Below are 26,421 nucleotides of genomic sequence, written 5' to 3'. Positions count from 1 at the left end.
CAGAAGGTGGCCATGTGAACACAGAGGGAGAGACTGGAGTGATACAGCCACAAGCTCAGAAATGCTGGCAACCACCAGAAGCTGAAAGCGGCAAGGAATTTAGACTGAAAGCCAGGCATTGGGCAGGCATAGGCAAACAAGAAACCTGTTGGGGGGATGAGAGGGTCCTGGCTGGCAAATCCAGTATCACCTACACGAGTGGTGTCAACAAAACCTACACCAGGTGCTATGGGAGCACAGAGGAGGGAGCACCAACCCTAGATGCAGCTGAGAAGGTGCCAGTCGGGTGGGTGGGGAGGTGGTGGAATCCGGGAGGAAGAAGCACCAATCAAGATGAAATTACCCCGTTAAAATAGGGTATTAGTGGTAGGGGCGATAGCTCAGACAGAGGGGACAACACACTTGAAGCCCAGAAACCCAGAGGCAAGAGACAGAGCAAGACTAGAGGCATGCGTGTCAGAGCGGAGGTGGGGGAGAGATGGTGGAGGCTGGGCCAAGTCCTCAGGCACTTGGGCATTGTGGTTTGAACTCTCACCTAGGCAATGGAGAGTCATTAAACCCTAAGCAAGGGAGTCGCATGATCCCTTTTGCTGTTTAGAAAAATCGTTTTGGCTGCAATGTGAGGGTGGATTATAGGGGGAAACCTGGAGGCTGGGAGAACAGTTAGGAAGCCATTCAGGCGGGGAAGAAGTGGTTACATTCCCAGAGAAACACTCAGGAGGTCGGACAGACAGGACTTGGGGATAGACCCAATACTGGAAATGAGGGAGGAGCCCACTATGGTGCCCACATTCCTGGCTCCAGCAACTGGGCATATGTTCCAGGCATGGATGAGACTGCATAGGGTGTGTGTGCCAAGAAACCCAGTGCAAGCATGGGCAGGGGCAGAAGGGCCAACACAGCGGGCCCAGGAGGAGCAGTCAGCCAAGAGGTGGGAAATCCAGGGAATGAGGCGTAACTGAAGCAATCAGTGCTGAAGCAATTGGAAGCGTGTCACAAATCAAAGAGAGCAACTGAAAGATGCAACGGTTTCTGCCAGATTTGGCAGTTAGGTCAATTCCAGTGAAACGGTGAGGCCGAAAGCCTGATCATATAGCTCAAAGCAGAGACACCAATGTGTATCGTCCTGAGGAAGGTTGAAAAAACAAAAAACAAAACAAAACAAAAAGAACAGCTAAGCAAGTGGCTACAAAGGGATCGCTCAAGGGAGGCTGCTTCCAGCATGTGGTAAAGCGAGTACTAGTTTTCTCACCTATGAAACTAGGATAGCAGCACACACTCCCCCAGACTAATCACAGGGGATCCTAAAACTCAAGGTTCTTTGAAAACTTATAATCACTGTTGCCTTCTACTTTCAGAACAGAGCCACTCTGTGCTTTTCCACCATACAGTTCAAAATATAGACACTCTTTAGGCTGGGAACGGTGGCTCACGCCTGTAATCCCCGCACATTGGGAGGCTGAGGCGGGTAGATTGCTTGAGACCAGGAGTTTGAAACCAGCCTGAGCAACATGGTGAAACCCCATCTCTATCAAAAACACAAAAATGAGCTAGGTGTGGTGGTTGCATCCATAGTCCCAGCTACTGCAGAGGCTGAGACGGGAGGATGGCTTGAGCCAGGGAGTGGAGGCTGCAGTGAGCTGAGATCATGCCACTGCACTCCAGCCTAGGGGTGACAGAGACTCCGTCTCAAAAAAAAAAAAAAAAATTTTTTTTAAGTTTTTTAAGGTTGTAGGAGAAAATTTTTAGGTGCAAGATCCTTTATGGAAGACTAACAGTCCTCTTAAAATTAGTCAAACTAATAATAATCGACAACAGAGCTGTTAATTTGGGAACAAGTGTTTAATTTGTATCAATCTAATGCTCTTTCACATACTTCCAAACATTACATAAATTATTTTACCTAGTGCATACAACTTTCAAAATCTGTATTTGGGAAGTAACAGACCCTTGACAATTATTAACAGGGGTTTTATATCCCGGAGTTTGAGTGTCTGCGGGAGAACCCGTCCCTGCAGGAGGCACTCCCCCTCCACCTGCGACCCGGGCTGGGAGAACACACGGAGGGCTCTGTTGAGCGCTCTCCGCCAGCGAGGCTTTCCTCCCGGTCGGTGTTGACAGTGTGGCATTTCTGTTATCTAATTTCTGGTTTTGACTGAAAGCGAAGTGAGTTTTCTCATCAGTGGACTTGTAACATTTCTGCAAAAAAACTGACCACAGCCCTCCCAGACACCGATGATTGGGGCACTATGGAAAGTCTCGGGCTGCCTGCCGGCCGCTGTGGACGCCCCGACGGGGGTCAGGGCCGGCCAACAGGAGTCACCCTCGGACCGACCCCCATCTGAGCGGCGAAGGAGCCTGGACGCTCCGGCCGCGGCCGCCGGGTCCCCGCCCAGGGGCCAGGTGGCCAGGTCGCGTCGGGAGAAGAAAATGGAAGCGCTCTGAGCGACTATCGGCCGGCGCCGACCCCCGCGGCCTTCCCTCGCGGGCAGGGACCGTCTGCCGCCGACCCGAGGACCGCAGCGCCCCGCTCGTCGCCCGCGCCCGTCAGGAAGCCGCGCGTCGCTCCCGTCGCTGTCAAGGTAGTCGGCTCGGGGCGTCGCCCACCGTCCACCGGTGCATGGGAGCGCGTCCTCCCCTCCGAGGAACTAAGCGGCCGCGCCACGCATCCCGCCGCGCCGGAAGCGGGGACTAGGGGCGGCCCAGCCGGGCAGGACCGCGGCGGAATGACCCGGGGCGACCCCGCGGCAAGGGCGCCTCCGGCAGGCGGCAAAATTCCCTGAGAATCGGCGCGCTACTCGCCGCGACGGACTCCACCTGGCCGGGGCGCTCGGTCTCCTCGCCGTGGCCACCAGCCGAGCCGCCTCCCCTCAGGGCCGCCGCAGGCTCCCCTCAGGGACCGAGGGCGCGGGCTTGCAGCGCGGCGGCGTCCGTTCGGCGAGCGGCTGCCGGCAGGCCCGCCCTCCCCGGCCCCCAGCGCCGCGAGCCCCTCCCGCCCCGCCCTCCGGCGCCCGGCGCCCAATCAGAGTGCCGCGCACGTGACGAGCGCTGCCTGCGATGACCTCATCCCTGGTGTGGGATGACGTCAAATTCAAGATGGATGGAATCACAGCGGCAGCGGCGGCTGCGGCGCGCGCGAGCCGAGTGTGAGCGGAAAGGGGCCCGGCGTCTGCCTCGGGGCTGAAGACCGGTGAGTAACTGTCACGCCCCTCGCTCTAGGAGAACTGCGGGGCCCCCTGGGAGGCTACAGCCTCCCCGCAAAACGCGGCCTTTCCTGACGTAACTCTGAGGTGATTTCTCTCCTCTTTTTTCTCCACCAGCGGGTTGCGGGCTCCGAGCGCTTCTGCGCGTGCGCGGGGCCTGGGCGCTCACCGAGCATGCCCCGGGTTCCCACGTAGCCGATTGTACCCTCACACTGCGCATACTCCCTGCCCGCACTTGGCCTCGCCCTCGCGAATGCGCATGCTCCATTCCCTCACGGGCTTCACTCGTCACCGTGGCCGAGCTGCCCCGGGGTAGGGGACTCGCTTGGCCCAGGCGCGCGCCCCTCGCGCGGAGCGGTTAAAATGCCTCGTGGAGAAGAGCGCGTTCTCCCGTTCTGGGCAGGGGTTGGGGGCCGGCGGTCCGGGCCGCGAGGTGCGTGCGGAAGCTGGCCGGTGGCCTTGGGGACCCCGCACCTGCCGCGACCCGCAGCTCCCTTCACGGTCCGGGACCCAGCCCCGCCGCCCCGTCCTCGGCGTAGTGGCCGGAGCGTGACCGCTCGGTGCCCGCCGGACGCTCGCTCCCCGCCCCCGGCCCGCCTCCCCGCCCGGCCTCTCCCGCGGACGCTTGGACCTCGCTGCGCGTTTGTTCCCCTCCAGACCCTCTGCAGACCTTGTCTGGGACTTCTCGGCGGTCCCGCAGAGCACAGCACCCTCCGCTGGCCCGGAGCTCTGCTCCTCGGCCGGCGACCGTCTCCCCGCTGGAGGAGCCCCTTCCCCCGGCCGAGGTCTGCGGCTGTAGGGGCAGGGAGTCAAGACGCAGCCCGTGCCGGCCTTAGAGACCCTGCGGCAGCGCCGCCACATCTCTTCCCGGCTTTTCGGGAACACTCCCGGTAGTCCATCCTCAGAGGCTCCTGCCTTTCCATCCTAGCACACCCCTGGGGGCTCGCACTCTGCCCCCGGTTGCTATGCGCTTCCAGCCACGAGGGCTCTGCGGTTCAGGAGAATTCCGCCAGAGAGCGCGTTCGGAGGCGGGGTGTGTTTGGACAGGTATCCCGGTGGGATTGCCTGAGCGAGAGGAGGGGGAAAGTTAGACTTCACACGGCCTGGGGTTTTTCCTTTCGTGCAAGCACTCGCAGCCCTGGCACCGAGCCTCCGAGGGCACGCGTGTATTACAGCGTAGTCCAGCGATTGTTCACATGATGACCCTGAGCGCTCAATTAAGCAGCTTACATTATGGTCCTCATACCTTGTTTAAGAAGACAAGAAAGTGGGTTAATCCATTTTAGAAAGATTTCTCTTGGAAAATTATCTTTTAAAGCTTTCCTCACGTACTTGAAGGAGTAAATCATGATCTCTAAGGACTAGTAGTCATTAAGTTTAAGCACCCCTAAATATCGATGTTGAAAAGAAAGTCGAAATTTGAAGTGCTGGTTTACTTAAAAGTAACTTTTTGTTTATTTTTCCTTTTTAACACTATTGAAAGTATAATGTGCTTCATTCTGTTGAAACAGAAATTGAAGAAGATATAACCCCTGCCCTCTAGTAACTTACACTATTTAGGAGGGAATATTAGATGTGTACACTGGTAAGGAAAAATTGTAAATAACAAAATTGGGGTTATTAAGAAGGTCTCGATGGAAATGAGATAATTAAAGGGACAATTTTTTCTTTTCCTTTTTATTTGTTTTTATTTTGACGGAGTTTCTTGTTGCCCCAGGCTGGAGTACAATGGCATGATCTCGGCTCGCTGCTACCTCCGCCTTCTGGGTTCAAGCAATTCTTCTGCCTCAGTCTCCCGAGTAGCTGGGATTACAGGCGCCCACCACCACACCCAGCTAATTTTTTTTTTTTTTCCCAGTAGAGAAGGAGTTTCACCCTGTTGGCCAGGATGGTCTTGAGATCTCCTGACTTCGTGATCCACACCCCAGTTGGCCTCCCAAAGTGCTGAGATTACAGGCATGAGCCCCTGCGCCCAGCAGAAGGGACAATTTTAGTTGTCCCTAAAGCCAGTGGAAGTAGAGAGAGCAGATCGTAAGCTATTTAAGAGCTATGTTTGACCAGGTCGCAGTGATAGGCTATAAGGGAAAGAGAAGAGATTTCTGGTTTTGGAAACTTAGGGGCTGGCAACACACCAAAGTAAATCGGGAATATGTGAGGACAAGCAGATGTGGGAGCAGGGACGAGAGGTGTGGAGTTTAAGTACCATGCTGGACCTGAGGATATACTGTGCTGGAACTGTTCAGTAGGTACCTGAGAGGGTGGAGCCTCAAGAGTCTAAGCAGAGATACAGATTTGGGAGTCACCGTCCAGTAGTGGTTAAAGTCACAAGGTCTGATAGAAAAAGCAAAGAATACTGCCCCGTGTTGGGGCTCAGTAACAGATGCTGGAGAAATAAAGGTGAGCCAGTCCAGGTCTTGAGCCTCAAGTTTGATGATTTCTCTCTTTGCCCAATACCTAGCTTGCTAGGCCTTGTGCTGGGCATCAGGGATACAGGCATGCAAGCAAGGGTTCTTTCTTTAGGGAGTCCCTTGAGGGAGACACATGTAAAAGCAGATCAATTGAAGACGTTGTGGTGGTATTACAGAGAGATGAAGTATTGTGGTTTAGATGACTGAGCTGCTGGCTAGGGGCAACTACAAAAGCTTTGTAGAGTCGGTGACATTTCACCTGGATCTTTCGATAGAGGTTAACCAAGTAAAGGAGAGGGAAGAGAGATCTTGGGTGGCAGAAGCTGGATATGCAAGTTTGTAGAGTAGATGGTAAGGAGTGTCCAATAAGGGTGGAGAGATGAATTGTAACCAAAGTATGAAAAGTCTTGTATGCCAGTCTATAGTTTGGATTTTCTTTAGAAATAGAAAAATCAGTACAGTACTCCAAAGCAGGGCAGTGATGTAATGTGCTTTACTTCAGCAAAACAACTAACAGCCATAATTTTCACTCCTGCATTTAATTGGAGTGAAGAATACAGAAAAATCAAATCTTTATTGTTGTGGAAGATAACGTGTTGAGCATTGATAAGAATGCCAAAAGATATTAAATAGATTATCAGTCTTTAAATAGCTTTCAGTCCTCTTGGGGAGACACAAATGACTAACAATAAAGGCAGTGAATAAACATGTAAATGGTGCTGAAGTTGAAAGGAGGTATTTGCCCATTATAAACTGAAGTAGTCAAGGAAGGTATGTTAGTTTGCCTGGGCTGCTATAACAAAGTACTGCAGACTGGATGACTTACCAGATTTCTTTTCTCACAGTTTTGGAGGCTAGAAGTCTAAGATCAAGGTGTCAGCAGGGTTGGCTGCTTCTGAGGCTTCTCTTTGGCTTATAGATTACATCTTCTTGTCCCTACTTCGTCCTTCCTTTGTTCATGTCTTTGTGCTAATCTTCCTTATCTGTAAGAACACCAGTTACATCAGTTTAGGGGTCACCCTAAAGCCCTCATTTTAACTTAATTACGTCTTAGAGACCATGTCTCCAAGTACAGTTACATTCTCCAGGTGCTGGAGGGTAAGTCTTTATCATATAAATTTGGGGGGGAAGAGTGGGGACACAATTCAACCCACAATGGAGGATTTTATGGAGGAGCTGGGACTTGACCTGAGCTTTGAAAGGTGATTCATGTTCTGAGTAGTGTGCTGAGGGGGGGTTTAGGTGAGTTCTAGGACTTTCCAGATTGGGGAATGGAAGAAGTCAGATGTGCAGGTTAGGTCTCAGAGACAGAGTATCTGGAGCAGGAAGGTATCACTAGGGAATAACTAAGGGAAAGAAAAAAAAATTTTTTTTTTTTTTTTTTTGAGATGGAATTTCACTCAGGCTCAGCCGTCACCCAGTGGTGACTGGAGTGCAGTGGCACGATCCTGGCTCACTGCATCCTTCACCTCCCAGGTTCAAGCGATTCTCTTGCCTCAGCCTCTCTAGTAGCTGGGATTACAGGCACCCGTCACCACACCCAGCTAATTTTCATATTTTTGGTAGAGACGAGGTTTTACCATGTTGGCCAGGCTGGTCTCAAACTCTTGATCTCAGGTGATCCACCCACCTTGGCTTCCCAAAGTGCTGGGATTACAGGCATGAGTCACTGCGCCCGGCTCAGAAAATTTTAGAAGTCATTTGAAACCAGATTTTATAGAGCCCTGTAGTCATTGTTTTAAATATTTTAGCCTAATGGAGAACAATTGTTTTTATTATTTTATTTTTAAACAGGATAAAAGCTGGTTCTCTTCATTCAGATCTTAGATCTCAGCTGAAATATTCCATCAAGATATTTTCTGACCATCCTCTCTAGGCACTGCATCCAGCGATAGCACCTTGTTTATTTGTACCATAACACTTAGCAGAATCTGAGGTTATCTTTTTTATTTGTTTCCTTATTTAGCATCTGATTTATCTCACTAGAAAGTGGGGGTCTTGTCTGTTTGGTGCACCCCTATATTTCAGATAAATCTAACCATGCCTTGTACAGAATTGGAATTCAGTAAATAAATTGAATTAATAATAGGAGTATTTAATGTGTATGTTGGGTGAACGATCAAAGCTTTGTTCTAAGAAGCTCAGGCTAGCAGCTGTATTAGGATGGGTTTGGAAGGCATGACAGGAACAGTGAATACCACGTGGAAATATATTAGGGTTCTTTAATAACAAGAACAGAAAATGGCTGGCTTGAATGGAAAAAGTAGTTTATTGTAAAGATACAGGACTTAAGAGCTAAAAAACTGGGCCAGGAAGAAGGACAAAAACCAAGCTAACTCCAGGAATCTATGTAGCAGGCACTAGCAAGGTTGCATTTTCAGGCCTCCGCTGAGATAAATCAGCTTCATTTATTTATTGCCTTTGTCATTCTTCTCAGGATTCATATTCCAAGGACAAAGTTTCTGATTGATTTGGCTTTGGTTGTATGGTTAGCCCAGAGCTAGGGGAGAGGAGCACATCAGGCTGTGTAGCACATCAGGCTGTAGCACACAGTGGGACAAGAGCAGTTCTTCTATAGCAAAATCATGGGGCTGTTAACGGGATGGAATGGCTGTGTAGTGGCTGGAAGAAAACAGCCAAGGCTGTGACCAGAGTCTGCTAAGGTGCAAAGGAGCTTGAACTATGTTAGAGTAGGATCATTCTGCTGAATGTGGCAGAGAACAAACCATCAAACCAAAATCAAACCCCCTTGGTAGAGACTGAAAGTGTGGTGAAATGGAATACAAGATAATAACATAACTCCTCTTGAAGGATTGGATAAGCTAGTCTAGGTTTGAAATCTGAGGATATTTGCATTGTCACCAAGTGAGTGATGATAAGACTGAAACTCAGAGGCAGCTTCCTATCACCATCGAATAGTAAAATCCATTGGTAGGTGTTATGGCTAAATCCTGAGATTAGGGTTTGGGGATAAGCAGTCTGTGTGTGTGTTTATATTCCAGAGTCAAATGTAGATGCTTTGTTTTTTTAACTAGGTGTTTGCCTTGTGTTACGTGCATTCCCTCTCTTTTCTAGTATCATGGTTAGGACTATAGAAGCAATCCCCAATATCCAAAGGACCCATGTTCCCAGAGTTGAATTCTAGGTTGATGCTGGATGTAAAGAGACATTTTCCTGTAGAACTGGTAGTAGCAGTTTTGTGGCTAGTCTGGGAGCCAACTTAATTTATAATGTACCTTTAGCTATGACACTAGTCCAAGTAGTAGGTGAGACTATTTTGATCCCTTTCCATCTCTCTCTCTCAACCCCTCACTCACCCCCTGGTACCCTTCTGAGTGCCAGCTCATGCTTTGCTTTCTTCTGCTTCTATCACTAGAATGCTCTATATTCAAAATTGCCTACCTTCCCCCTCCCTCAAAAATCTTTTCCATACGACTGATTTAACACTCTATAGAGGAAAGTATTTGCATTGAATTAATTTATGTTAAGATATGAGGCTGGGCGTGGTGGCTCACACCTGTAATCCCAGCACTGTGGGAGACCGAGATGGGCGGATCACCTGGGGTCAGGAGTTCGAGACCAGCCTGACCAACATAGTGAAACCCTGTCTCTACTAAAAATACAAAAATTAGCCAGGCCTGGTGGCTGGGGTCCCAGCCACTCAGGAGGCTGAGACAGGAGAATTGCTTGAACCCAGGAGGCAGAGGTTGCAGTGAGCCAAGATCGTGCCACTGCACTCCAGCCTGGGTGACAGAGTGAGACTCCATCTCAAAAAAAAAAAAAAAAAAAGAAGAAGATGTGAGATATGAGTCCCCCACCCCCTTAGCATTTATTACCTGAGGAATTTGAAGTGATGGTATGAAATAATCTTCTGGAATCCAGTTCTGAAGGGTTTTGTAGCCATTCCAGGGAATTGGAAGTTGAGGCCAAGGCAAGCCCTTGCAAGGTTTTAAGCCCCAGCAAGGCCGATGAGCATTTCTGAAAAGTGTCTATGGTAGAAATGTAAAGAATGGAACCTTTAGTATTACAGGTTAACTATTCCTTTCTGAAATGCTTGGGACCAGAGGTGTTTCAGATTTCAGATTGATTGGGATTTTGAAGTATTCGCATTATACCCGGTGATTCAGTATCCCTAATCCAAAAATCCAAAATGCTCTAATGAGCCTTTCCTTTGTGCATCATGTCATTGCTCAGAAAGTAGTTTTGGGTTTTTGGACTAGAGATATTCAGCTTGTATTATAATTGTCAAAGGAGTGATGAGTCCCAAGCCTTCCTTAGGACTATTCACTCATAGTTAATAGTGAGTAGTTCCCACTATTCACTCATCCACCATCCTACCCGCTGGCCAAATTAATTGCTTCCTGGAATCGGTATCCCCATAGCATTCTTCACATCCTTCATTAATTGTTGTCTGTCCTACCATGGAAATGTGAACTACAGGAGAACAAGAAGCAGGCCAGTTACTCATCTTCCCATCACCAGCACCTGTTGTGATACATGGTGGGTAGCAGGCCCACACAAGCATCTGTGAGGGGAAGAGGAGAAGGAAGGAAGATGTGCATGTGCCACATGGGAAGTGCTGAACGTACTGGGGCTTTCGAACATGTTGCCTCTTCTGTCTTTCATAAAAATCCTATGTGGTGGGTAGTGTTAGCCATGTTTAACAGGTAAGGAAACTAGTCAGAAAGATTGAGTCATCTTTAGAAGGTTACATGCCTACTAGGTGGCAGAGCCAGGATTTGAGACAAATAGACTGATTTGAAAGGCTTTTCCATGGAACTGTAAGGTCCTCCGTGAATTGTTAACCATAAAGATTCTCTCATTTTGAAATTTCAGAAGACATGAAGTAGAAACAATCCAGGCAGGCTTTGGGAACCTATTTGTGTGCGAGGATCAAATTGGTAAGCAAGCCGGCCCTGTTTCAGAAACTGGTTTTCCTGGGGGGTTTTCCTTTTAGCTTTTTCTGTTTCTCATAAATAGACCTTTTCTTCCAAATTTCACCCACTTGTCTTTTAAGAGCTCCAAGGTTTTTCCGCCATGACTGAAGTGGCAGAACTTCTGCCGTGATGAGTCAGGTGGAGATGAGCCGTGGAAAGGAGGGGCGTAGATGATGGTGGCAGCAGTGCATGTTTGTATGTAAGATGCACTGCTTCTGTAAGTCGGAGGCCCTGATTACTCATAATGAAAACCTGCATGGAAATTTGGAGTGATGTGCCAGCAAACTTACCGGTCTAGATCTGAAAAATACACTGAGGAGAAAGTACACCCAGCAACAAAGTTCGCCTTATCTGACAGCAGACGAGCAGAGAAATCAAAAGTTTTTGAGGATTCGGTCTACACAGCCACCAGCCACAAACAGTCTTGCTGGATTATCTCGTGATTGTCAGCAGTTGTGATTTTCCCCCTTTTACTTACATTCTTGATGGAGCATTTTATATTTTTAGGTAATTGTTAAACTCAAATATACTGTCATTAAAACACAAAAATTCAGTATGTTGTCTGTTTGCAGCCAGAGTAGGAAAGGGTACATTGTTTTCAAAGCTTAATTGAATTAAAATGTAAAAAAAGCAAGGGCCTTAATATAAAGGTGAGGGATCTGCATCTCATTCTAGACATCTAGATTCTCCAGATCCTGGGGTACTGGGGAGAATGGACAATGTTGCTTTCCTGTGCAAGATCCTCAGATAACATATTTTAGCCCCCAAGGCACTAATGCCTCCCTCTTCCTCCAGCCTCATGGGCGTTTCCTCCCCCATGTGTACCTTTACCTTTCACCAGACAAAGCCACCTGTGGTTCCCTTGGATTCCTCCTGCTCTGTCTTGTCTCTGTGGTGTTGCATGTACTGCAGCCCAGCCAGCTGATATGAATCCTGCCCTGCTACTTATTATCTGTCTGACATTAAGCATGTTACTTAACCTTCTGTGCCTCAGTTTTCTCATCTGTAGAATGGAGATAATAATAGTACCTAATTCCTAGGGTTGATGTCAATATTGGGTTGATACATAAAAAGTGTTTACTTTTGTGTATGTGGCAGAATAAGCACCCAAATTATAGCTGTTATTAAGTACCTAATTACTGTTCTCCTGAATGGAATGAAAAATAAATACTTATCCCTTGAAATGCCCTTCATCCTTCCTGCCTATCTCTTCCCGGCATTCCCTATAAAACTTTCTTCGTATAACGCCCTTCCTGGTCTCCATCTCACCTGGCTCTGATGCCTGTCATCCATACTGCGTCTCTGCCTCTACAAACATCCTATCTGCTGCTTAGCATACTGGACTAGGCTGATGAATTGACCTGTCCTCTTCCTGCGCAAGACCTTAAGCTTCATAAGGCAGGGCCGTACTTGTTAAATTGGTATCTTCCATGTCCAGAAGGGTTCTAGCACACCCTAGACAGATGCTAGCCATAAGTCTATAACTGTCTGGATAACCTTAGGCAAATGACTTGACCTCTCAATGCCTCAGTTTTCTCATTTGTAAAAAGGATTGATGGCACTCTAGTTCAGAGGATGATACGAGAATTGGAAGAGGAAACTAGAGGCAGTGTCATGTAGGGGTTAAGAGCTTAGCCTCTGGAGCCAAGCCAGCTGATGCGAATCCTGCTCTGCTACTTATTATCTCTATGACGTTGAGCATGTTACCTGACCTTCTGTGCCTTAGTTTTCTCATTGTAAAATGGGGATAATAGTACCTACCTCCTGTGGTTGATGTAAATATGGAGTTAGTACATAAAAAGTGTTTACTTTTGTGTATGTGACAGAATAAACACCAAATTTTAGCTGTTATTAAGTACCTAGTTACTGTTCTACTGAATGGAATGGAAAGTAAATACTCTGTAAAGTGGTCCTGCAGTTGTGTATCAGGAATTTGGACATCCCAAGGCACTTTTCAGGCTGGTGTGATGGCTCTAAATGGAGGTTATAGGAAAGTTAAGTTTTAAGTCCCCAATAATTTTCAGGGACAGTGAGTATTTCTCTTACAACTTAACTCTGAGTGACTTTATTATTGTCCCCTAGTTCATAGATGTTTTCATTCAAAGAATATAGAAGTCTGTGATCCAAGAAATTTGAAGCAGTGACTTAGAGCAGAAATAGGGATCGTGATACTTTGAATAATGCATAAAGAAGGAAACCTTTCTAAACAAAGAACAGGGACACAAATACTGCTTTTTTGGCAACAGGATGCATACAGTCTGTGGAATATCATTTGCTTCAGGTCCAGGGATGTAAAAACTCCCCTTGGTTTAGTCTTCACACTAAAGGGCCAGGACAAGCCCTTGGAAGGGAGGTTTGAAGTGGTTAGCCTTTACCTGTGCTTCAAGTTCTGTTTGTGTCTTAGTTTGGATTCCCCCAAAAGTAGACCCTAAGATAAAGATTCAGATGTAGATGTTTATTTGGGAAGTGATCCCAGGAAGCACAAGAAAGGAAGTAGGGACAGTAAGGCAGAGATGGAGGCTCATAAAGGGTACACTGATGAACAGGTTGCTGCTCACATGTAGGATATCAAAACTGAATTCTTAAAAAAAATCAGAACTCCTGTTTTTTCTGTCAAACCTCGTCTCTGCTAAGGATGCCCTTCCAGTTATTTTGGCAGAGTGCTTAACTCCACACCTTCTGTTTTCTCCTGCAGTCTGTCCACTAGAAATCCTAATGACTCTGCCTTTACCTCCATTGCTACCACCCTAGTCCCAGCCACTATCCTCTCTCATCTGAGTCATTACAGTGGACTGCAAGCCGGCCCGCAGCTTCCATCCTAACCTACCCTCTGTTGTCTACTCTCAACAACAGAGCCAGAGCAATCCTTTGGAAGCATAATTCAGGTCTTTGTCATTCCTCTGCTCAGAATCTTCAGTGGCTGTCCATTTCATCCATAGTAAGAAAGAAAGTTCTTCTGGAGGTCTCCCAGCCCTTGACAGTCTTTCTTCTTCTTGCTTCTCAGATGTCATCTTGCATGGTTCCCAGCACACACTGCTCCAGCCCTTCTGTTGCCTTAGCTTCTCCTTTTGTTGTGATGTTCTTCCTCCATTTATCTCCATGGCTCATCCCTCGCCTCCTTCATACCTTCTCTGATCCCATTTTGATGAGTGAATGACATGAGAAGTTCCTGGTACATTTTATAGTGTAGGTTCCTGTATAGTTAGGTGCTATATAAATGGTAGCAACTATTATCTTATTTAATTCCCACAATAGCATTATGTGGTAGCTGCATTATCCTTATTTTATAGCAAGGTAAACTGAGGCTCAAAGAGGTTGGTTAGCCTAGAACACTGGCTCTCAAAATATTTTGACTGACCCACAGGAAGGAATACATTTTATATCTCAATCCAGTCCATGCTTGCTTATGTGAATATGTACATATATATAATAGAAACAAAAGTTTCTCAAGCTCGTAATTAACCTTATGACATTTGATGCATTCTGATATTTTCTGCTCTGTCCTAGTCATTTATTTTTTAAATGCTAATTTTAAACCACCAAATTGAGTTTAAGAACCCCTTTTGACAGAGACTATCCAAGCCTTTAATTCTGTATCGTTAATTCTGTGTTACAGCTTTTCCCTGTGGCAACATCTGAACTAGCTTTGTCAAAAATTATTAGTGCTGAAAACTCCTCAGTACCCAGCTGAGTAATACATGTAACATTATAAGCTTATGTCTTTTTCTACTGACCTCTGTAAAATATGATAAGGGTTTCTTTATACAGATAGATGTAAAGAACGTCTGGTAGGAATAAGGAAAATTTGAATGACTAACAGAAGAAAAAGGAAGGGAAATTATCTCTATCAAGTAGTCACAAATAGAATAATTTTTAAAAAATAGAGGAATTAAAATTTACCATTTACTTTGAAAGGATGGTAGGCGGGAATGGACAGAAACTTGGTACAGTCTGACCAAAGCAGTTGTTTGTGGGCAGGCTAAAGGCATCATCTCTAGAAGAAAGTCCTGTGTTGCAGTCAGTTAAATTGAGTCGCATCTTATCAGGGAGTCAGAAGGAATTGTATACTGCATGTGGCCACTCCCAGGTTGACAGCCTAGGAGACTCTGGGCTCTTCTGAAGAGCCTGGTGGCTGGGGTAACCAGCAAAGGCCAAAAGAGAACGTACAAATGTGCTGGGGTCAAGTTTGGTTCATCTACAGTTTGCCCTCTAGAGAAAGATAAAACCGTCACAAATATTCTTAGTTACTTGGGATACATTTAATCTTAGAAATAAATGTCTTAACAATATTTGAAAGAAAATATGGCATTATAAAATGAAAGGAATGTGCCAGGTGCATTGGCTCACGCCTGTAATCCCAGCACTTTGGAAGGCTGAGGCAGGCAGATCACGTGAGGTCAGGAATTCGGGACCAGTCTAGCCAATATGGTGAAACCCCATCTATACTAAAAATACAAAAATTAGCTGGGCGTTGTGGGGCATGCCTGTAATCCCAGCTACTCAGGAGGCTGAGGCAGGAGAATCACTTGAACCCAGGAGGCAGAGGTTACAGTGAGCCAAGATTGAGCCATTGCACTCCAGCCTGGGCAACAGAGCAATACCCCGTCTAAAAGAAAAAATGAAAAGGATGAGGTGTTAGAGGAACAGAAGCCTAAATAAAGGGTCAGATACACAGAGTCAGGCATTGTCTCCCCATGAAATGGCTTTGTCTGCATCGAGAATGTGGTGGGGTTAATCTGCCCTATTTCTTTGATACCAAATAGATGCCTATTAATCCTGCAATTTCTGCAAGTTAAGTGCACATTTGTTGAGTTTTCTTTAGATGAACTCTTTGCAACAACCCTGCAAGAGGAGGGCACAGTTGTCATTCCCATCTCACGTGAGGGACCTGCCACACCGAGAGGCTAACAGAAACACCCAAGGACAATCAGCCAGCCTGCAAGGAGCTGGCATCTCAACCCAAGTGTCTGGCACCAGAGCTTGCACTCTACCACTTGGCCTCCTCTTTTCATGTTTAGATTTGAAGAGCATTTCAGTGAAATCTCAGTTTAAACTCTTTAATTAAATTTAGAACTGGGCTAAAGTTTCCTTTGTGCTATTGTTGAAAATGTGATTTGGTAAGAAAATAGTATTCATGAGATTGCAAGGCAAATAGCATTAAGAAAGAAAACAAACTTCTTTTATTCTTTAACACTTACAATCTTTTTTTTTTTTTTTTTTTTTTTAGACAGCGTCCTGCTCTGTCACCCAGGCTGGAGTGCAGTGGCGCAGTCTTGGCTCACTACAACCTCCACCTCCAGGCTTAAGTGATTCTCATGCTTCAGTCTCCTGAGTAGCTGGGATTACAGGCGCATGCCTCCATCCCTGGCTAATTTTTGTATTTTCAGTAGAGATGGGGTTTCACCATGTTGGCCGGGCTTGTCTCGAACTCCTGACCTCAAGTGACGTGCCCGCTTTGGCCTCCCAAAGTGCTGGGATTACAAGTGTGAGCCACTGTGCCCGGCATAAACACTTTCATTAGTAATTAGCAAATAATTTTTCTCTTTCCAAATTCTTACCTATTTTTAAAGGTCTCTTGGCCAAGCTCAGTGGCTCATGCGTATAATCCCAACACTTGGGGAGGCTGAAGTGGGAGGATCTCTTGAGCCCACAAGTTGGAGACCAGCCTGAGCGACATAGTGAGGCCCCATTTCTAAATAAAATAAAAAAAATTACCCGGGTGTAATTAGTCCATTTTCATAATGCTAATAAAGACATACCTGAGGCTGGGTAACTAACAAAAAGAGGTTCAGTGAACTCACAGTTCCACGTGGGGAAGCCGTGTAATTATGGCAGAAGGTGAGTGCCGGGCACATCTCACATGGTGGCAGGGAAGAGAGAACTTGTGCAGGGGAACGTCTCTTTATAAAACCATCAGCTCTCCTGAGATTTATTCATTATCTCAAGAACAGCATAAGAAAGACCTGCCCCCATGATTCAGTTGCTTCCCACTGGGTCCCTCCCAGATGTGAGGAATTGTGGGAGCTACAGTTCAAAATGAGATTTTACTGGGGACACAGCCAAAATATATCATTCCATCCTGGCCCCTCCTGAATCTCATGTCTTCACATTTCAAAACCAATCATGCATTCCCAACAGTCCCCCAAAGTCTTAACTAATTTCAGCATTAACTCAAAAGTCCACAGACCAAAGTCTCATCTGAGACAAAGCAAGTCCCTTCCACCTATGAGCCTGCAAAGTCAAAAACAAGTTAGTTACTTCCCAGATACAGTGGGGGTACAGGAATTGGGTAACTACAGCCGTTCCAAATGGGATAAATTGGCCAAAACAAAGAGGCTTACAGGCCCCATGCAAGGCCAAAATCCAGCAGGGCAGTCAAATTTCAAAGCCCCAAAATGATCTTGGACTCTGTGTCTCACATCCAGGTCAAGCTGATGTAAGAGGTGAGCTCCCATGGTCTTGGGCCGCTCCGCCCCTGTGACTTTGCAGGGTATAGCCCCCGCTCCTGGCTGCTTTTATGGGCTGGCATTGAGTGTCGATGGGTTTTGCAGGCACATAGTGCCAGCTGTCGGTGTATCTACCATTCTGGGTTCTGGAGGATGGTGGCCCTCTTCTCACAGCTCCACTAGGCAGTGCCCCAGTGGGGACTCTATCTGGGGGCTTCAACCCCACATTTCCCTTCTGCATTGCCCTAGCAGAAGTTTCTCCATGAGGGCCCTGTCCCTCATGGAAGGGACACAGCCCTGCAGCAAACTTCTTCCTGGACATACAGGTGTCCACATGGAAACTGTCAATGCTTGGAGCTTGCACCATCTGAAGCCATGGCCCAAGCTGTACCTTGGCCCCTTTCAGCCACGGCTAGAGCACCTGGGACACAGGGCACCAAGTTCCTAGGCTGCACACAGAAAGGGGTCCCTGGGCCTGGCCCACAAAACCATTTTTTCCTCCTAGACCTCTGGGCCTGTGATGGGAGGGGCTGCTGCAAAGGTCTCTGGCATGTCCTAGAGACATTTTCCCCATTGTCTTGGTGATTAACATTCGGCTCCTCGTTACTTAGGCAAATTCCTGCAGCCAGTTTGAATTTCTCCTCAGAAAATGGGATTTTCTTTTCTTTTTACTGTTAGGTGGCAACTTCTCCAAACTTTTATTCTCTACTTCCCTATAAAACTGAATGCCTCTAACAGCACCTGAGTCACCTCTTGAATGCTTTGCTGCTTAGAAATTCCTTCTGCCAGATACCCTGAATAATCTCTCTCAATTTAAAAGGTCCATAGATCTCTAGGGCAGGGGCAAAATGCCACCAGTCTCTTTGCTAAAACATAACAAGAGTCACCTTAGCTTCAGTTCCCCACAAATTCCTCATCTCCATCTGAGACCACCTCAGCCTGGATTTCATTGTCCATATCATTATCAGCATTATGGTCAAAGCCATTCAGCAAGTCTCTAGGGAGTTCCAGACTTTCCCTCATTTTCCTGTCTTCTTCTGAGTCCTCTGAACTGCTCCAGCCTCTGCCTGTTACCCGGTTCCAAAGTTGCTTCCACATTTTTGGGTATCTTTTCAGCAGTGCCCCAGTCTATTGGTATCAATTTACTGTATTAGTCCATTTTCACACTTCTAATAAAGACATACCCAAGACTGGGTAACTTACAAGAAAAAGAGGTTCAGTGGACTCACAGTTCCACGTGGTTGGGGAGGCCTTATAATCATGGTGGAAGGCAAGGAGGAGCAAGTCACATCTCACATGGCAGCAGGGAAGAGAGAACTTGTGCTGTCATGAGAAGAGCATGAGAAAGAGAAAAGAAACCATGATTCAGTTACTTCCCACTGGGTCCCTCCCACGACATGTGGGAATTGTGGGAGTTACAATTCAAAAGGAGATTTGGGTGGGGACACCACCAAACCGTATCACCTGGCGAGGTGGCATATGCTTGTGGTCCCAGCTACTCAGGAGGCTGAGTGGGAGGATTGCTTGAGCCCAGGAGGTTGAGGCTGCAGTGAGCCATCATGGTGCCACTGCACTCCAGCCTGGGTGACAGAGAGATACCCTATCTCAGAATAAAAAATAAGGGTCTCACAAGACCTGCTTTGCAACCAATTGTTAACAGTTCACATTATGTTTAAGTATATGTAGTAATAAAGCTGATTTTCTGTCAAAATTATAGACTTCAGGGGTTTTGATAATTCATACTTGTTTTCTGAATTGATAAGGAATAGTGCCAAGCATCAAATGGATAAGGACCCTAAATAATAAACTTTTATTTTCAAATATTGCTTCCATATCCACCTGCCAAGTTCTGGCAGCCTTTTTGATGGTATACAAATGCCTATGTTACAGTTCCTGCAATTCTTCTGTTTTAATGAGGACCTACTTAAACCACAAGACTTATTTTACATTTTCACCATTATTTAAATAAGATTGTTCATTCATAAAGCTTCTGTCAGCCTACGGTCTGCTAAATATTGGTACCTTTGCAAAGACAGCTGATGTTCCCTGCTCTTGAGGAGCCCTTCATTCCAAGGGAACTTTTCACTGCAATATCTGTAGTAATTTTACGTTTTGTCTTTTAGATAAACTCAAGCCATGGAGGGATTACTGCATTACATCAACCCCGCACACGCCATTTCTCTCCTAAGTGCCCTGAATGAGGAGCGTCTCAAAGGACAGCTGTGCGATGTGCTGCTGATTGTTGGAGACCAAAAGTTCCGAGCTCATAAAAACGTCTTGGCTGCCAGCAGCGAATACTTTCAGAGTTTATTCACAAATAAGGAAAATGAGTCACAAGCTGTATTTCAGCTTGACTTCTGTGAGCCAGATGCTTTTGATAATGTTTTAAACTACATTTATTCTTCCTCTCTATTTGTTGAGAAGAGCAGCCTTGCTGCTGTGCAAGAACTTGGCTATAGTCTTGGGATTTCCTTTCTGACAAACATCGTTTCTAAAACACCTCAAGCCCCCTTTCCAACGTGTCCTAATAGAAAAAAAGTGTTTGTAGAAGATGATGAAAACAGTTCTCAAAAGAGAAGTGTCATTGTTTGTCAAAGTAGAAACGAAGCACAAGGAAAAACTGTTAGTCAAAATCAACCTGATGTAAGCCATACTTCCCGGCCCTCTCCTAGCATTGCAGTCAAGGCTAATACCAATAAGCCACATGTCCCAAAACCAATTGAACCGCTTCATAGTTTGTCATTAACTGAAAAGAGTTGGCCGAAAGATAGTTCTGTGGGATATGCAAAGTCTCTTGAGCATTCTGGATCTTTGGATGATCCTAATAGAATTAGTTTGGTGAAAAGAAATGCAGTATTGCCTTCAAAGCCTCTGCAAGACAGAGAAGCTATGGATGATAAACCAGGTGTGAGTGGTCAGCTTCCAAAAGGAAAAGCTCTAGAGCTGGCTTTGAAGAGACCACGGCCACCTGTTTTGTCTCTTTGTAGCTCATCAGAGACTCCCTATGTATTAAAAGAAACTAACAAAGGAAATGGTCAAGGTGAAGATAGAAACTTGTTGTATTATTCAAAGTTAGGCTTAGTGATCCCATCCAGTGGATCTGGTTCTGGAAACCAAAGCATTGACAGGAGTGGCCCACTTGTTAAGAGTCTCCTCAGACGGTCTTTGTCGATGGATAGCCAGGTTCCTGTCTATTCACCTTCCATAGATTTGAAATCTTCCCAGGGATCATCTTCGGTGTCCAGTGATGCACCAGGGAATATGTTGTGTGCTTTATCTCAAAAGTCATCTTTAAAAGATTGTAGTGAAAAAACAGCCCAAGATGACAGGCCTCAAGTGCTACAACCGCATCGCCTCAGGTCCTTTAGTGCTTCTCAGTCAACAGACAGGGAGGGAGCCTCCCCTGTGACTGAGGTGCGCATAAAGACCGAGCCCAGCAGCCCGCTGTCGGACCCCTCGGACATCATCCGCGTCACTGTGGGAGATGCGGCAGCAACAGCAGCTGCCTCATCTTCGTCGGTCACGAGAGACCTGTCTCTGAAAACAGAAGATGACCAAAAAGACATGAGCAGACTCCCAGCAAAAAGGAGGTTCCAAGCGGACCGAAGATTGCCGTTTAAGAAGTTAAAGGTGAATGAGCATGGGTCTCCTGTGTCAGAAGATAATTTTGAGGAAGGCTCAAGCCCTACTATCCTTGATGCAGATTTTCCAGATTCTGATTTGAATAAAGACGAATTTGGTGAGTTGGAGGGGACGAGACCAAACAAAAAATTTAAATGCAAACATTGCCTTAAGATCTTTAGATCAACAGCAGGTCTTCACCGTCATGTTAACATGTACCATAACCCAGAAAAGCCCTACGCTTGTGACATCTGTCACAAGAGGTTTCACACCAACTTCAAAGTGTGGACACACTGTCAGACCCAACACGGCATAGTGAAGAACCCATCACCAGCCTCTAGTTCACATGCTGTTTTGGATGAAAAATTCCAAAGAAAGCTGATTGACATAGTGAGAGAGAGAGAAATTAAGAAGGCCCTGATCATTAAGTTAAGGCGCGGCAAGCCTGGTTTTCAGGGACAGAGTAGCTCCCAAGCACAGCAAGTCATCAAGAGGAACTTGAGATCTCGAGCCAAAGGAGCTTACATTTGTACTTACTGCGGAAAAGCGTACCGCTTTCTCTCTCAATTTAAGCAGCACATAAAAATGCATCCAGGAGAAAAACCCCTTGGAGTAAATAAAGTTGCTAAACCAAAAGAGCATGCTCCTCTTGCAAGTCCAGTAGAAAACAAGGAGGTTTACCAGTGCCGTCTCTGTAATGCTAAGCTCTCTTCTCTCCTAGAGCAAGGAAGCCACGAGCGGCTGTGCCGGAACGCGGCCGTCTGCCCTTACTGCAGCCTCAGGTTTTTCTCGCCCGAGCTGAAGCAAGAACACGAGAGCAAGTGTGAGTATAAGAAGCTGACCTGCCTCGAGTGCATGCGCACCTTCAAGTCCTCTTTCAGCATCTGGCGGCACCAGGTTGAAGTCCATAATCAGAACAACATGGCACCCACCGAAAACTTTTCTTTGCCCGTTTTGGACCACAATGGTGATGTAACTGGTTCTTCAAGGCCCCAGTCCCACCCTGAGCCCAATAAAGTAAACCACATCGTCACCACAAAAGATGATAACGTGTTCAGTGATTCTTCAGAACAAGTTAACTTCGACTCGGAAGATTCCTCTTGTCTCCCTGAAGATCTTAGTCTTTCCAAGCAACTGAAAATCCAAGTCAAAGAGGAGCCTGTGGAGGAGGCTGAGGAAGAGGCACCCGAGGCCAGCACAGCCCCCAAAGAAGCGGGTCCTAGCAAAGAAGCCAGCCTGTGGCCCTGCGAGAAGTGTGGGAAGATGTTCACAGTGCACAAGCAGCTGGAGCGTCACCAGGAGCTTCTGTGCTCTGTGAAACCATTTATTTGTCACGTGTGCAACAAAGCTTTTCGCACTAATTTTCGACTCTGGAGTCACTTCCAGTCGCACATGTCTCAGGCTTCAGAGGAATCGGCACATAAGGAATCTGAGGTGTGTCCTGTTCCCACAAACTCTCCCTCTCCACCACCTCTGCCACCGCCACCGCCACTGCCCAAGATCCAGCCTCTGGAGCCTGACAGCCCCACAGGCCTGTCCGAAAACCCAACTCCAGCCACAGAAAAACTGTTCGTGCCCCAAGAATCAGACACCCTTTTTTACCATGCCCCACCCCTTTCAGCAATCACATTTAAAAGACAGTTTATGTGTAAACTTTGCCACAGGACATTCAAGACTGCATTTAGTCTTTGGAGTCACGAACAAACACACAATTGAAAGACCAACACTTTTTACCTATGGGAGGCAGTCCCCAGATTTCAACCGGAATTGTGAAATGTGTCATAAGAAACAAAATATTTTTTAAACAAGAATAATAAAGGTTGGAGATTGTTACGCTTGAAATTAAGTTTGAGACAAATTGATAATTACTTAGTAAAGTCCTTAATCAACTTTAGAAATACACCTTTTAAAATATTGTGATTCTGGACCTTACAAGAACAAGATGGTTTGATTTCGTTAATGTTGAAATTGGATTAGTCTTGATTGTGTGCATGGTTCCTCATTCCATGGTGTCAATATAATCATTTAATTGAGGTTTTTGGTTTTTTACTGATTTGTAATTAGTGGAATACTATCAAAGTATTCCTTCTTTTGATTATTTTAGACACTTGAGTTCTAGTTAAATCTTAACCATGTTCTTAAGTCCGAAATATATCAGGAAGAAGTGGAGTAGTTTTCTGTATTGATTTATATCTTAGACTACTTTAGCAATAAAAGATAAATCTCAACTTTGATAAGTTATCCTGACACTTGATAAAAATAAATATTTGGTATTTTGTGGTCATGTAGAACTTTTTGTATGACAATTGTGAGAAATTTAAATCAGCAATAGTAACACTTAGATCTTTATAAACTAACAAAAACTTGCTTTCAGTCAATATAATAAACGATAAACTCTAAGGAAGACCTGGGAAATGAACGCAATTTATGGAAGTCCCCTACAGTCAGTTTATAAGGGTTTCAGTAGTGATAGACATTGTGATAAAAACTTGTACCATGTTACATGTACACTGCACCACAGTCTAAATTCAGACCAGCATTTGAAGGACTGCAGATGTTTCATTTCCTCTGATTTATGCTGTCACAAATTGAAAATCTGAGTGTAGTTAGGACCAAAAACAAAGCTAACCATATGGCACTAATTTTGATTTTAACATTAGTCTAAAAAATAAGGTCGGGACATATATTTAAATAGATCCCAGATACTCAAGAGTTAGCACAGCTGATCTAAAATTCTAAATTACCATTTACTTCTAGATAATTCAGAGCAGAGGAGAAACATCTCACTGCAGTTTGAACATGCTTTTCAAGAACGATATATACAACATATACATTTTCCTGCCTCTCTTTTGTGACAGTTTCTGTTAGAATTTTTTGGTGGTCTGGTGGTTAAAATCAGCAAGGCCATTCTCTACATCATTGCTTGATATTTCAGAAATAGATATTAAAGCACTATCAGTGGTCCAAAATTAGTTTTCGCTACTTATTTTGGTCTGTGGGTTTTGGGCTTTTCAGAGAATACTATGTATAATTTGTAATTGAAAGCCTTTCAATAGGATATCCAAAGTTCAGTGTGGTGTTTCAAAAGGGAAAATTTTTACTTGTAGGGGTGGGAATTAGATGTATTTAAAAAAAATGAAACTATAAAATCCTTTTAAGAAAGTAATGCCAATTTAGACTCTAGGTTGTGTTACAAGGTATTCTTTCAAAATTTTTTTAAAAGTCAACTACTATCATTAAGAAATAACTTTAAATTTGTGCTGTAGCAGAAAATAACTCCGTACCCATCAGTCTTATTGCCAACATTCCATCCCACTGGGAGGAAAGAGAATTCTCATTTTTTTATTGAACCAGACATTTTTATAAAATACTGATTGACTTTGTACATTATAGATATTATATTTGAAATTTTGCCTTGTATTCTTTCACTTGAAAAAACTCCAAAATTCCACATTTTAGTAGTTACTTCCTATTCTTTCTTAAATTTGATGGAGAAGGGAAAATAAATTGCAGTTATTGATTCTTGCCATCTTTGTTTTCCTAAAGAAATCTATGCATTTTAAGGATAAAACTAAAGCATATGGCTTTACATGAAACATCAGGATGGATTATTGTACATTGAATTCATTCCCCGTATAATGTGGTATTTCTTACTCTGACCATCTTAGTAGCTGTCACTTCAGAAGAAGACAGTTTCCCTGAGTGATCATCACCTACATGGCCATTAGAGTATCTATTGGTGATAATTCCATGATACAGAGTATCTTGGCATTATAAATTCAGTATCCCAGGACTTGAAACTTTATGCTACATTTTTGAAGATTTTTAAAAAATAATATTGTTAATCAGTTAAAAAAAAGAAAAAAAATATTTTTGATCTAAACATAGGTTCTGCATATCTGTTAGATTTTAAAAATGACTGGTGTTTTGTCTTCACATTTTTGTCTAGGCAAGGAATATAAGATTTCAAATAAAATTTTGAACCAAAAACATTTATAATGCCGTTCTGGTTTTTCTATTACTTTTTATACTGTACTTTAAAAGCATTAGGCTGAAAGAGTTTATTTTGGTGGTCAAAAAAAATATGCTTCCACTCATGTAACTATTTTAAATGTTAAGAAGTAAAATAATGAAAGATATGTTAATTACTTTATTCAGTAAAGTTTTTTAAGAATGTTTATCTCAGCCAGTAGGCAAATACTTGGTGTAAAACAAGTTGGTCTTAAATTGTTGCAACTCATTAGCTAGTGAAGATATTCATGTAAATATCTTTTAGGATTGTAATTAATTTTGAAAATGTAGAAAGCTCTTTATTCCATGTAAGTATGCAGGATGCCTGCTTTTTTATGCAGTTGTGGAAAGAATGTAAAATGTTTTAATATATTCTTTGTTAATCTGAGAACTTGATATTGAATCATTTTCTTTATGTGGGAGAAGGAGGGAGTAACATAAAACGTGTTTTTATCACTCAAAGTAAGCAATGGAGGTAACAAATATTGTGCATTTTAACAGTAATATTTGAAGATTTGTAGAATATTCACCTTTAAAACTAGTTAGTATGCATTTATAATTTTACCAGAATATACAACTAACAATTCAACAGTGATGTTCTTTACATTTGTGGGGAGATATGTGATGTTCTTGGTATTCTGGTTTGGAATGGAATGTTTATAGCCTTGCCAGTAAAAATATGCCCCAGCACTTAATTAGTGACCGTTTGAATCCGTATGTAGTCCCATGGTGCTAATGAGAGTAGCTGCTGTGAAACAGGAATAAAATGTGTCTGTTCACGGAGGTGCAGTGTGGCTGCATCTACAAAGCCAACTGTCTGATCAAGGTGAGGGAGAGATGTGAGAATTAACAGATCTAAAGTTGGCCTTTGTTGCCTCAAATTGGGTTTGTACACACGTGCATGCGTGCGTGTATACAACTGTAATCTGGAACTTTAAGAAGTAAAATTATTTGAAATTTCTTAGTAAAAAGTAATTAGGTATAATTCCAAATAGATTTCTGTATAAATTTTATCTAACTGGATTACAAGTCAGTTTGTCAATTTACGATGTCTCAGTGATGTTTCTGCAATAATTGTGAAATACATTATTGATTTAAATAATGCTAACACATTTTAAAAGTGTTCTTTAACACTGACTACTAAACTTTAAGTTTTAAAAAATAGGTTTTCATTTATGGCTTTTTGTGGTTTTAGCACTTTAAGAAGTTTAATTTTTGTAATTTTTAATATGCTCTTTCAGTGCATCTCAGCAGGTACTCCAGCTTATGGCATTCCCATGTGACTCGGGGGAAGACAAAGTCAGTGTTTAGATTCTGGAGGAGAAAAAATGAGTTACAATGTCAGGTGTTTTAAAAAATTCCTTTTAGAGACAGTCTTTTGGGAACCAAAGCATTTTACTGTAGATCTTTAAAATAACAGAATTCAGTGCTCTTTCATCATTTGTTAGTGCTGTCCGGATTTTTCACACAATTATACTCAGTTATAACTAATTTTCAGAACATTAGTCCAAGGCTATTTCAAGTTTTCCGTTGAATATATGCTTATGGTTAAAAGAAAAAAAAATGAATGGTTTTATAATTCTGTATATTTTGTCATATGCCTTAGCAGAGTAAGTCATTTTTCAGTTTTACTTAGGAATAAGCTTTTTCGAACTGAAAATTCATGGTAAAGTAGGATTTCTATCTAATGTTAATCCATTGCTTATTTGTATTCAATTCTTTTGTCTGTTTACTTTGCTTAAATGTTGACTAAGAATGATTGGAGTCAATAAATTTGTACTGTATTTTGCTTTGA

General features: G+C 44.2%; 1 protein-coding gene and 1 long non-coding RNA gene across 14 annotated transcripts in view; one reads left to right on the top strand and one right to left on the bottom strand.

Annotated features, from left to right (window-relative positions):
- Positions 1-3,968, bottom strand: part of LOC116274617 — a 7,835-nt gene extending 3,867 nt beyond the window's left edge. Inside the window, exon 1 of the long non-coding RNA XR_004183390.1 lies at positions 3,874-3,968. This is a non-coding gene — a long non-coding RNA (uncharacterized LOC116274617). The remainder of the gene's footprint in view (positions 1-3,873) is intronic.
- On the top strand, positions 3,055-26,421 carry ZBTB21 (zinc finger and BTB domain containing 21). 13 transcript variants are annotated; one of them, XM_031665765.1, is made up of 4 exons: positions 3,055-3,190; positions 10,448-10,512; positions 19,118-20,733; positions 21,337-26,421. In XM_031665765.1, the coding sequence occupies exons 3-4, from the start codon at positions 19,131-19,133 to the stop codon at positions 22,329-22,331; spliced, it is 2,598 nt and encodes an 865-aa protein (XP_031521625.1). In that variant the 5' UTR covers positions 3,055-3,190; positions 10,448-10,512; positions 19,118-19,130; the 3' UTR covers positions 22,332-26,421. The 13 variants fall into 13 exon arrangements, with proteins under 13 accessions (XP_031521625.1, XP_021791181.2, XP_009200475.2 ...); XM_021935489.2 differs by adding an exon at positions 10,629-11,055 and having other exon boundaries at positions 19,118-26,421; XM_021935490.2 differs by lacking the exon at positions 3,055-3,190 and adding exons at positions 3,240-3,290; positions 10,629-11,055 and having other exon boundaries at positions 19,118-26,421.

Source organism: Papio anubis, chromosome 4, assembly GCF_008728515.1.
Source record: "Papio anubis isolate 15944 chromosome 4, Panubis1.0, whole genome shotgun sequence".
Classification (NCBI taxonomy): domain Eukaryota; kingdom Metazoa; phylum Chordata; class Mammalia; order Primates; family Cercopithecidae; genus Papio; species Papio anubis.
This window is presented reverse-complemented; position numbering and strand designations above follow the sequence as displayed.

Coding starts and splice junctions, on each gene's coding strand:
- ZBTB21 (XM_009202209.4), top strand. CDS start 19,131: ATGGAGGGATTACTGCATTACATCAACCCCGCACACGCCATTTCTCTC.